The sequence below is a fragment of the Eleutherodactylus coqui genome, chromosome 4, assembly GCF_035609145.1.
Source record: "Eleutherodactylus coqui strain aEleCoq1 chromosome 4, aEleCoq1.hap1, whole genome shotgun sequence".
In the NCBI taxonomy this organism is placed as follows: Eukaryota; Metazoa; Chordata; class Amphibia; order Anura; family Eleutherodactylidae; genus Eleutherodactylus; species Eleutherodactylus coqui.
The window spans coordinates 273,543,331-273,556,256 of NC_089840.1; the positions used below are offsets into that span (position 1 = coordinate 273,543,331).

Consider the following 12,926-nt stretch of genomic DNA (forward strand, 5'->3'; position numbering starts at 1 on the left):
ACGTGATAGTATGCGTCTTTGAGATCTATAGTACACATGACGCTATCGGGATCTATTAATGATACAATGGACCTCACGGTTTCCATCTTAAATTTTTTTATTTAGGGCCTTGAGATTGAAGATGGTTCTGATAGAGCTGTTCGGTTTTTTTAAGCAGAAAAAGAGGCGAATAGAATCTCTCACCCTTCTCGTGATCAGGAACCTGTGGTAATGACCCCTAGGTCCTTAAGCTCTTGGACGCCTTTTAGGAGGTTTCCCTGTTCTTGCAGGGACCCGGGGGCAGTTATGAGGAATCTCCTAGGATGTAGAGAGTGGAATTCGATTCGGTACCCCGCCTCGATTATCCGAAGTACCCAGGGGTTAGATGTTATCCCCTGACACTGGCTCAGATAGCATGCTAATCTACCCCCTGTTGGGTTAGAGGAGGGTTGAGCTTTCTTACCCCGACCTCCCTTGGGGTACGACGATCTTCCCTTTTCCTTTAATTTCAGGAGATGGCTGTTTCGTGTCCTCCTTGGAAAGGATGGTTTCCTGTAAGGCTTTCTGTCGGGAAGGGTCTTGCTCTTGTCCCCGACCTTCTTAAGAATTTTGTCCAAGACGCGCCCAAACATGTATTCCCCTTGGAACGGAATGGCGCAGAGTTTGTTTTTTGATGTTATGTCTGCCGCTCATGTCTTTAGCCACAACGCCCTTCTCGCGGTGTTGCTGAGGACTCCAGTTTTTGTGCCGTATCTAATGGTTTCTGCTGATGCATCAGCTAGAAAGGCGATGGCCATTTTTAGGAGGGGGAGACAGCTGGCTAATTCTTCCCTAGGAGCCCTATCTTTGATGGATCTTTCCAGCCTGTTTAGCCATAGGACCATGGACCTGGCTACGCATGTTCCTGCTATGTTGGCCTTGACGGTAAAAGACGTCGCTTCCCAGGCCTTCCTCATCAGGCCATCGATTTTCTTATCCATCGGGTCCGAGAGTTGCGAAGCGTCCTCAAAGGGCAGAAGGGTTTTTTTGGCCACCTTCACAATTTGTATATCGACCCTTGGGGTCTCTCTGTATAGACGGACATCTTCGGGAGAAAACGCGAGCCGGTTCCTGATCTCTCGAGACTGATAGCCTCTTCTCGGGTTCCTGCCACTCGTCTGCAATAACCTGTTGCAGGGTCTGGTTGACCGTAAACATGGTCTTCCGTCTTGAACGGAGGCCCCCAAACATCCTGTCCTGGATTGTCCTGGGCGGGTGATCCTCTTTAATTTGCATCGTCTCCCTCACCGCTTTGATGAGGTGCCCAATGTCGTCCGAGGAGAAATAGTATTTTTTCTCGTCCTCGACTAATGCTGGCGGGTCTTCTAGCTCTCTCTCTGACAGGAGTTCCAGGGAATCACCGGAAATTGAGCTCGCCGATTCTATTTGTCTTGGCCTTTTAGGGACCCGTGACGGACCTGGCTGAGCATGGGGGAGGGATGCCATGGAGGCCTGTGATTGCTCTCTAATCATACAGCGGATGTCGGTTTTAAATGCCGCCTTTTCCTCCGCTAGTATCTTCCCTGTGCATTCCTCGCATAGGGTTTTTTTATAATTTTCCTTGAGCCTTTTACTGCAGAGGACACATTTTTTGGACTTTTTCCTGGGGTCCGACTTAGTCTTCGGACCTTCTTTATCCATCTAACCCATGTGCAGAAAATGGGGGAGACGGGAGAAAAAAGGGGAACATATATGCATCCAATTCCACATAAAATGGCAATTTGCACGTTTCATTTTTGGCATATAGCCTACTCACGGTTGTAGGGTCTCTGTTTCTCCCTCTCGTGCTGAGCTGTCGTGGGTAGACATGCTTTTGGCACTTCTGGCAGTCAGCAGGATGACTTCCATGGAGTAGAGCCTGCTTTTATGGGGAGATTTTCAAATTTTGTCGCCCCCCCTACATCGAGTGCCTGAAGTCACCACGCCGGATGACGTCACCGTATGCGCGCCAAGGATCCCGGAAGCACGGGGAGGCCGCCTCTGCCGTTCCCCTGCCAGGAGGAACTATCCCATCGCGGCAGCCGGACCCGCGCGAGAAGACCAGCGCTGCTGCGGCGACTGACGGCTTCCCAGCGGCGCAGGTCAGGGATGCAGGGACTGCAGCGGTATGCGATCCTGACCTCTACCCTCCAGGGGAATCGCACAGCGTGCGGTAAGTTCCTTGCTGCCTTGAGTTCTTGCTTCGTCTGGCCACCGTAGGGACAGGAAGACACTGAAGCATGGTGGAAAGGGAGGTGCTTTTAAGGACTCTTCCTGTCCCTACCGAGGTCAGAGGGCAACCTCCATTGTAATGGGGCCGTCGGGATGACGACCTGGAAAAAAAGATTTTTTTAATCAGGAATCAGAATGTGTCCTGCATGCAAGTGCATCAATGACCCTTGGTCATAAAAGAGTTAATCAATATTAAACACCAGACAGTTCCAAACTGGGGAAAAACTGCATACTTTATGGCGCATTTCAGTCCAACACTTCATCCTCAGTCACAGTATATGCGTATCTCCTGTGGACAACCATTTATAACAAGAACATAACAATGGAATCACCCCACATCATACAATCACAGATCCGTGGGCGGCCCATGTACCAGCAATATAGTAAAATATCTGCATACACAAATAATACCGTCCGGCAGGAGATTAATAAGACAAATAAAAAATAAAAAAGTTGTGTGTTTCTTCAGCCAAAATGTTTTCGGATAAGTTAAATAACAATTTTCAAATTAAAGAATATATAAATTGTAATATCCGATGTGCGGTCTGTATGATCACATGTGATATCTGTAAGTTATCCTATGTGGGATGTACGTGTAGAAAACAGAAAAGTAGAATATTGGAACATTTGCAGGATAACATTTGCAGGATAACATTGGATCTTCCATCTGTAAACACGGTGCCTATAGGGTTAAACCTTAGGAAATAATGTTGCATTATTAATTGTATTAGTATGCACACGACTTGTTGATATGTCTGTAGTTGTCTTATTAATCTCCTGCCGGACGGTATTATTTGTGTATGGAGGTATTTTACTATATTGCTGGTACATGGGCCGCCCACGGATCTGTGATTGTATGATGTGGGGTGACTCCATTGTCAGAAATGGTTCAGGGAAGATTCACATACACTATGACTAAAGACGGAGTGTTGGTCCGAAACGCGTCATTTTTTTCTCCGATTTGTAATGTTTTTTAATATGGATAAAAAAAGCTGCTATCTGCAGTCTCCATGTGCGGGACTGATAGATTTACACTTCATGTGATTTAAATGTTCCATTAATTTTTTTGAGTAGCGAATAATGAAAACAATGCTTAACATTGTCCCTGGCTTAATAAGGGAATATAGAGCTGAAAACCCCGACAACACAGATTCTTCTCTACATGTAGTCTCACCTGGGGGGTCATCTGTAGGGATCTCCTCCTTACACGGCTGATCCCTCCTCACATGTGTCTCTGTAGCATCAATAGGGATCAGATCTTCATCCGGATTCACAAGCTGTGAAATAAATATTGTAAAAGTCATCACACAGTTGGAGAAGTCGTGTGGAAGGTTTTATATGGGCAGAAAAGGTCATTAATTAGTATGAGGAGCCGGAATGACATGACAGCAGTAGTGATCTGGGCCACATAGCTGCAGGTCTCCTGTATAACTCCAACCTGTTGCTTCTTTATTCCAACCAGAAGTCTCCAGAACCAGAAAATAGTGATAAGATGCGGAGATCTAATGTCTGCGGTCGGCTGTAATCCGGCCATCTCCAGCTTTCTCATTACACAAGTATCAATCATATAATAAGACTGAACACAAGACCTTCCCAGCCGTCTTACAGACCAGAGGGGAGATTTCATGAGACCTTCTCTTCATCTACCTGATCATCCGGTGGAAGAAGAGGATGGGGACATCTCTCCGCTGCTGTTCTCTTACTGGATCTACCTGCAGAAAACACAGACAGCCACTGAATTCATTCTCTACATACAAATAATAAAGGCCGTGTGGATTTAGTTCTGTCTATTACCTGGTGATGAGGGGGGCTGGTGGTCCTCCATCATTACGTCCTTGTACAGATCCTTGTGTCCTTCTAAATACTCCCACTCCTCCATGGAGAAATAGACAGTGACGTCCTGACACCTTATAGGAACCTGACAACACAATGATACCGTCATCACCCAGACACGTTATACCACTATAGTGTTAATGTATAATGTCCCAGCATTCCCAGCAGCATCACCTCTCCAGTCAGCAGCTCAATCATCTTGTTGGTAAGTTCTAGGATCTTCTGCTCATTGATCTCCTCCAGTATCAGGGCGTGAGGTGAAGGCCCTGTGATTGGGCTCAGGGGTCTTCCCCATCCATCAGACACCGGGGCTTGACAGCCATCACTAGAAGTCTTCTTCACTACCGTGTAATCCTGTTTACAAACAAAATGATCAGAGTTTTGGTTCTCTTAGATGACGGACAATAATGACCCCCAACGACCTCCAATTGCCTTATAGTAGATCTGTTGGGTTTCTGTCATTCTACCAGAACAACCGGCTCTATTATTTTCCCGGCATTTATGATGAATCGGCAGTAAATCCTCTGCCGTAGATGTGATCAGAAACTGACATACATAAGAATGATGGAACGTGACGTCATCCCCAGAATCTCTCACCTCTCCTGTAAGCTGGAAGAGTATCTCTAGGGTGAGGGTGAATATACCCTCCGCCATCTTGTCCCGGTTCCTCTCCATCCTTGTTGGGTCAATCAGGAATATTATCTGATATAGAAGATATCAGCCGAGGATCCTGAATGGAGAGAAGACGAGACAATGTAAACCACCACAAATCTCTGGATTATAGGCGATTCAAGGATGGCTATAAATAAGGGTGTATTCACACCGGTGATTTTCAGTACGATTTCTGTGAGTTGGGAGATGAACACAAATCGCACATGAAAAGAACCGATTATTTTACGAGCGATTTTTCTGACAGTTAGAGATAGAGAGATCGCAGCGTGTCCGTATATTTGGGTGATATGGCTCATTATTTTCTATGGAACTGTATAAAATTACCCCACACTGGCGTGCTGTGTGATGTTTATACGAGGCATAGCGAATGTTCTGCTTTTACTATTTGAACAACATGCTATTTTTACACACGGGAACATTTCATATGCAGCCATGCCTGGTTTTCTCCAAAAAATTGCTCACTTCTGGACCCCACGTAAAATACAAAACAGAGTGCACTCACCCCTCTCCGTCCCCTGGGATGCAGCTGAGGAGCTACCACTGCCCATCACTGGCTTCCGGTTGTACGATTGGAGAAAGTCAGGTGACTCCTGCAGCCAATCAGTGTGTGCAGCATCACCGTCCCAAACTCCTGGCATCATGCCACCGAGGGTATTAATACTAATGCCAGCAGTTTAACCTCTGATTGGAAGTAGTAGTCACCTGACTTCTGCCACGGGCTGAGGAGAGGTGAATATACTTTTTCATTTTATGGGGGCCTAGAAGGTAGAAAAAAATTATTTCTGACAAAACCCATTAAATATGTAAAATGCTACCATGCCATTTCTAACCAAACCATGACTTAAGGCCCAATTATACGCAATGATTATCGCTCACAATTAGAGATGAGCGAACGTACTCGTCCGAGCTTGATATTCGTGCGAATATTACGGTGTTCGGGATGCTCGTTACTCGTAACGAGTGCCACGCGGTGTTCCGGTTACTTTCAGTTTCCTCTGTGAGACGTTAGCGCGCTTTTCTGGCCAATTGAAAGACAGGGAAGGCATTACAACTTCCCCCTGTGACGTTCAAGCCCTATACCACCCCCCTGCTGTGAGTGGCTGGGGAGATCTGATGTCACCCGAGTATAAAAATCGGCCCCTCCCGCGGCTCGCCACACATGCCTTGTGAGTTAGCTGAGGGACAGTGCTGTTCTATTGGAGTTGCTGTAGGGAGAGTGTTTGTAGTGAGTGTAGGCTTCAAGAACCCCAACGGTCCTTCTTAGGGCCACATCTACGTGTGTGCAGGCTGCTGTTATCAGTGGAAATTTTTATTTTTTTTTCTCAAAATTGGCAGTGCAGAGCATTGCACCCGGTATTAGGGACAGAAGTGGTGCTTAGGCAGGGAGAGTGTTAGGAGTGAGTGTAGCCTTCAAGAACCTCAACGGTCCTTTCTAGGGCCACATTTAACTGTGTGCAGTACTGTGCAGGCTGCTGTTAGCTGTGTTGCTAATTTTTTTTTTCCTCAAAATCGGTGGTGCAGAGCATTGCACCCTCCATTGATACTACAGGCACAGAATTGTGTAGGCAGGGCCACAACACAGTTATTAGTCATTGAATAGACGCAGTGGGCCTATCCTTTTAAACAAAAGGGAAGAAAGTATATTTGCCCTGCCTCTGTCAGTCCTAAGGGCTCTGGGTACGTGTGTGCTGCGTGGAGAACGTAAAAAAATCAGACGCAACCAGCTACGGTTGAGTGCAGCCTTGCGCCAATTTCTTTCCTGCCTGGGAAATCAAATCACTGGTAATACAGCATGCTGAGGGGTAGGGGTAGGCCTAGAGGACGTGGACGCGGCCGAGGACGCGGAGGGCCAAGTGAGGGTGTGGGCACAGGCCGAGCCAGTGCGGTGGCCAGGGGTAGAGGCAGGGCCAGACCGAATAATCCACCAACTGTTTCCCAAAGCGCCCCCTCGCGCCATGCCACCCTGCACAGGTCAAGGTGCTCTACGGTGTGGCAGTTTTTCACAGAGACGCCTGACGACCGATGAACAGTGGTGTGCAACCTTTGTCGCGCCAAGATCAGCTGGGGAGGCACCACCAACAGCATGCGCAGGCATATGATGGCCAAGCACCCCACAAGGTGGGACGATGCCCGTTCACCGCCTCCGGTTTGCACCACTGCCTCTCCCCCTGTGCCCCAACCTGCCACTGAGATCCAACCCCCCTCTCAGGACACAGGCACTACCGTCTCCTGGCCTGCACCCACACCCTCACCTCCGCTGTCCTCGGCCCCATCCAGCAATGTCTCTCAGCGCAGCGTCCAGACGTCGCTAGTGCCACAGTTTGAGCGCAAGCGCAAGTACGACGCCACGCACCCGCACGCTCAAGCGTTAAATGTGCACATTGCAAAATTGATCAGCCTAGAGATGCTGCCGTATAGGCTTGTGGAAACGGAGGCTTTCAAAAGCATGATGGCGGCGGCTGCCCCGCGCTACTCGGTTCCCAGTCGCCACTACTTTTCCCGATGTGCCGTCCCAGCCCTGCACGACCACGTCTCCCGCAACATTGTACGCGCCCTCACCAACGCGGTTACTACCAAGGTCCACTTAACAACGGACACGTGGACAAGCACAGGCGGGCAGGGCCACTATATCTCCCTGACGGCACATTGGGTGAATTTAGTGGAGGCTGGGACAGAGTCAGAGCCTGGGACCGCTCACGTCCTACCCACCCCCAGAATTGCGGGCAACAGCTCGGTGGTGGTATCTGCGGCGGTGTATGCTTCCTCCACTAAAGCACCTTCCTCCTCCTCCTCCTCCAACGCAACCTCTGTCTCGCAATCAAGATGTGTCAGCAGCACGTCGCCAGCAGTCGGTGTCACGCGGCGTGGCAGCACAGCGGTGGGCAAGCGTCAGCAGGCCGTGCTGAAACTACTCAGCTTAGGAGAGAAGAGGCCCACGGCCCACAAACTGCTGCAGGGTCTGACAGAGCAGACCGACCACTGGCTTGCGCCGCTGAGCCTCCAACCGGGCATGGTCGTGTGTGACAACGGCCGTAAGCTGGTGGCGGCTCTGCAGCTCGGCAGCCTCACGCACGTGCCATGCCTGGCCCATGTCTTTAATTTGGTGGTTCAGCACTTTCTGAAAAGCTACCCCCACTTGTCATACCTGCTCGGAAAGGTGCGCCAGCTCTGCGCACATTTCCGCAAATCCCACACGCACGCTGCCACCCTGCGGACACTGCAACATAGGTTTAATCTGCCAGTGCACCGACTGCTGTGCGACGTGCCCACACAGTGGAACTCTACGCTCCACATGTTGGCCAGACTCTATGAGCAGCGTAGAGCTATAGTGGAATACCAACTCCAACTTGCGCGGCGCAGTGGGAGTCAGCCTTCTCAATTATTTACAGAAGAGTGACCCTGGTTGGCAGCCATCTGCCAGGTCCTTGGAAAATTTGAGGAGTCTACCCAGGTGGTGAGCGGCGATGCTGCAATCATTAGCGTCACCATTCCTCTGCTATGCATCTTGAGAAGTTCCCTGCAAAGCATAAAGGCAGACGCTTTGCGCTCGGAAACAGAGCCGGGGGAAGACAGTATGTCGCTGGATAGTCAGAGCACCCTCCTGTCTATATCTCAGCGTGTTGAGGAGGAGGAGGAGGAGCATGAGGAGGAGGGGGAAGAGACAGCTTGGCCCACTGCTGACGGTACCCATGCTGCTTGCCTGTCATCCTTTCAGCGTGTATGGCCTGAGGAGGAGGAAGAGGAGGAGGAGGAGGATCCTGAAAGTGATCTTCCTAGTGAAGACAGCCATGTGTTGCGTACAGGTACCCTGGCACACATGGCTGACTTCATGTTAGGATACCTTTCTCGTGACCCTCGCGTTACACGCATTCTGGCCACTACGGATTACTGGGTGTACACACTGCTCGATCCACGGTATAAGGAGAGCCTTTGCACTCTCATTCCCGAAGAGGAAAGGGGTTCGAGAATGATGCTATACCACAGGGCGCTGGTGGACAAACTGATGGTAAACTTCCCATCCGACAGCGCTAGTGGCAGAAGGCGCAGTTCCGAGGGCCAGGTAGCAGGGGAGGCGCAGAGATCAGGCAGCATGTACAGCGCAGGCAGGGGAACATTCTCCAAGGCCTTTGCCAGCTTTATGGCTCCCCAGCAAGACTGTGTCACCGCTCCCCAGTCAAGGCTGAGTCGGCGGGAGCACTGTAAAAGGATGGTGAGGGAGTACGTAGCCGATCGCACGACCGTCCTCCGTGACGCCTCTGCCCCCTACAACTACTGGGTGTCGAAGCTGGACACGTGGCCTGAACTCGCGCTGTATGCCCTGGAGGTGCTTGCTTGTCCTGCGGCTAGCGTCTTGTCAGAGAGTGTGTTTAGTGTGGCTGGGGGAATCATCACGGATAAGCGTACCCACCTGTCAACCGACAGTGCCGACAGGCTTACACTCATCAAGATGAACAAAGCCTGGATTTCCCCAGACTTCTCTTCTCCACCAGCGGACAGCAGCGATACGTAAGCAATACGTAGGCTGCACCCGCGGATGGAAGCTACGTTCTCTCTCACCATCCAAAACGGGGACATTTCTGCTTCATCAATCTGTGTCTAATATTCCTCCTCCTCCTCCTGCTCCTCCTCCTGAAACCTCACGTAATCACGCTGAACGGGCAATTTTTCTTAGGGCCACAAGGCTCACTCATATAATTTTTCTAAACAATTTTTATATGTTTCAATGCTCTTAAAAGCGTTGAAACTTTAACTTGAACCAATTTTTCGTTAAACTGGGCTGCCTCCAGGCCTAGTTACCACTTAAGCCACATTAACCAAAGCGATTAATGGGTTTCACCTGCCCTCTTGGTTGGCCATGGCCAATTTTTTGGATGTACATTAGTACTGTTGATACAGCAATTTTTGTGGGCCCTCGCCTACAGTGTAATCAAATGAATTTTTAGCCCACTTGCATTACAGCTGACGTTACATCCGCTGTGTTGGGCAATGCAATGGGATATTTTTGTGTATCGCCGGTGGGTTCCAGGGAGCCACCCATGCTGTAGGTGCACACGGAGTTTAACCTACATGTGTCCACTTGTAAAGAACCCCAGTCAGACTGGGGCATGCAGTGTGGGCCGAAGCCCACCTGCATTAAGCACGACATTACTACCTCAGCTGTGTTGGGCAATGCAATGGGATATTTTTATGTACCGCCGGTGGCTTCCTGGCACCCACCCATGCTGTGGGTCCACAGGGAATTATAAATGCATCTGTTTCCACTTGTAAAGAACCCCAGTCAGACTGGGTCATGCAGTGTGGGCCGAAGCCCACCTGCATTAAGCACGACATTACTACCTCAGCTGTGTTGGGCAATGCAATGGGATATTTTTATGTACCGCCGGTGGGTTCCTGGCACCCACCCATGCTGTCGGTCCACAGGGACTTCACAATAGGGAGTTGTACCTGCCTGTGTCTATGAATTAAAAAGCCCGGTCTGACTGGGGCATGCAGACACCTTGACAGAATGAATAGTGTGTGGCACATAGGTTCCCCATTGCTATGCCCACGTGTGCAGCTCCTGATGGCGGTGGCACAGGATTTTATTTCTCATTGCTTCTGTACAGCATTGTGGGCTATCGCTCGCCCCTTTTAAAGAGGGTCGCTGCCTAGCCGTGCCAACCCTCTGCAGTGTGTGCCTGCGGTTCCTCCTCATGGCAGACGCACTTATAAATAGACATGAGTGTGGCGTGGCATGAGGGCAGCTGAAGGCTGCGCAGGGACAATTTGGTGTGCGCTGTGGACACTGGGTCATGCGGGGGGGTTGGGCAGCATGTAACCCAGGAGAAGTGGCAGCGGAGTGTCATGCAGGCAGTGATTGTGCTTTGTTGGAGGTAGTGTGGTGCTTAGCTAAGGTATGCATTGCTAATGAGGGCTTTTCAGAAGTAAAAGTTGTTGGGAGGGGGGGGCCCACTCTTGCCGGTATTGTGGCTTAATAGTGGGACCTGTGAACTTGAGATGCAGCCCAACATGTAGCCCCTCGCCTGCCCTATCCGTTGCTGTGTCGTTCCCATCACTTTCTTGAATTGCCCAGATTTTCACACATGAAAACCTTAGCGAGCATCGGCGAAATACAAAAATGCTCGGGTCGCCCATTGACTTCAATGGGGTTCGTTACTCGAAACGAACCCTCGAGCATCGCGATAATTTCGTCCCGAGTAACGAGCACCCGAGCATTTTGGTGCTCGCTCATCTCTACTCACAATTCATTCAAATGGCAGACGTTGTACGATAATCTTTAAGTGTGAATGCGAAGTTTCAGCCTCCATACAAATAGTCGGAAGTTTGTTTGCTTTGTGTGTCATTTAAGGCCTCCTTCACACGGGCGACAAAGTCGCGTGATTTAGTAGTGTTGCGACAAATTGCATGTATGTGAAGCCCATAATTTCCTACGCATTAATTCACACATGTGATGTTTTGTAGCATGCAACAACCCGATGCAAAAACCTTGCGGGTCCGGTGATATGCCCGCGACTCGAGAAGTTTTGTAGCCCATGTTTCCCTATAAGTGTATACAGAGTTTACAGAGCTAATAAGGGGAAATTAAGGAGATTGCTAATGGTTATCTGTACGTTTACATGCTCAGCATTTGTATGCAAAAAAGTTGCTCAAGTTTTTTTTGTATACTAATAGTTTTTTAAGATAATCGTTGTGTGTAAATGGGGCTTAATAGAGGGTTTGGGAACCAGCAGTGATTGAGTTACTGTGATCACAATGCTACATGCTTAACAAGAGGGATGAAATTCCTGGTTCTAAAATATAACAGTTAGGTTAGGGCACACTTGCGATATTTTCTCTCTTGCGCTGCTAGAGCACGAGAAAACTCTCGCCTCGCAGCGCAAGAAAGAGGCCGGTATAGAACCGGCATATCGCTAGTGGTTTCAATGGGGCCAGCGGCAGCAGCGCTAGCCACATTGAAAGCATAGGGAGAATGCCGCGGACTTTTGCCACAGCTGTGGCAGGAGTTTCCTTCATCCCCGCGGGGACTGTGGGGGATGAAAGAATCCTCTGCCACAGCTGTAGCAGAAGTCCGTGGCATTCCCCATCTCTTTTTAATGGGGCTAGCGCTGCTGCCGCTGGCCCCATTGAAACCACCGACGATATGCCGTCGTGATGCCGATATCCCGGCATCATGCCGATTTTTTTCTCGCACTGCGATGCGAGACTTTAACTTTAGACTCGCATCGCAGTGGAGAAAAAAAAAATCGCCAGTGGGTGTCCACCCTTACCAATTAACTGCAGCGTTGAAACCATAAAAAAACGAATTACCCTTAGGGTAGTTTTACACATGACGACGTTGGGCATTTAACCCCCTAGTAACCACCCTCAACTGTTTTTACATCCTGCCTAAGTGGGGTTTAATCCCCAGGGCCATAAAAACACGCTCGCTCTGGGGATTAAAGCCACGTGGGCTGTGGACGTGACAGATCCATGCTGTTGACTGCCGGAGGCAGCTGACAACCTGGAGCCGTCATGGGTGTCCACGGTGAATGACCCCGGTCATGCGATTGCCGTTAACCAATGGATAATGCCGATCGCATTAAAGTAAATAGAAAGTTTTAAAAAATTTAACGTTTCAGCTCTCCTCATGGATCGGATCTGTGATGGGAGCTGAGAGTACTCACCCCCATCCTCTGCGATGTCCTGTGGCTTCTTGTCTTCCAGGACCTGACACCGGCATCTGCGCATGCACGCCATACGTCATACGTCATGCACACGTGCAAGAGGCCGGGAAGTCTGGCAACGTTAAAATCTCTCTGCTCCCGGCTAGGATGAGTAGCTGAGAGCAGAGAAGGGTCACCAGGAACTGCTGTATGTGGTTCCCGATCACATGATCACCGTTATCCAATGTATAAGAGATAAGTGTAAAATCAGAAAAAAAGTTTAAAAAATTTTTACTTTCAACTCTCCTCACGGGTCATATTTGTGAGGGGTGATGAAACTACATACCTAAGGCCCCCGGATTTATCTGCAGACCTCCTATGCACGCGCCCTTCGCCAAAATGGTGGACATATGCGCAAAAGCCACGGATTGCCGGGGTATTTTAAAATCTCTCTGCTCCTGGCTACGAAAAGCAGCCGAGAGCCTGGAGATTTCAAGTGGGGTCGTGGTACGCGGTAACGTGATCACCATCCATTTGGTAACATCGATC

The 12,926-nt window shown here is 49.6% G+C and overlaps 1 protein-coding gene across 1 annotated transcript in view; it reads right to left on the reverse strand.

The window, feature by feature from the left end:
* Nucleotides 1–12,926, reverse strand: part of LOC136626704 (uncharacterized) — a 244,542-nt gene that overhangs the window by 105,896 nt on the left and 125,720 nt on the right. Inside the window, 3 exon segments of the mRNA XM_066601717.1 lie at nt 443–575; nt 1,014–1,659; nt 4,237–4,416. Of these exon segments, the coding sequence (XP_066457814.1) occupies nt 443–575; nt 1,014–1,659; nt 4,237–4,416 (959 nt within the window).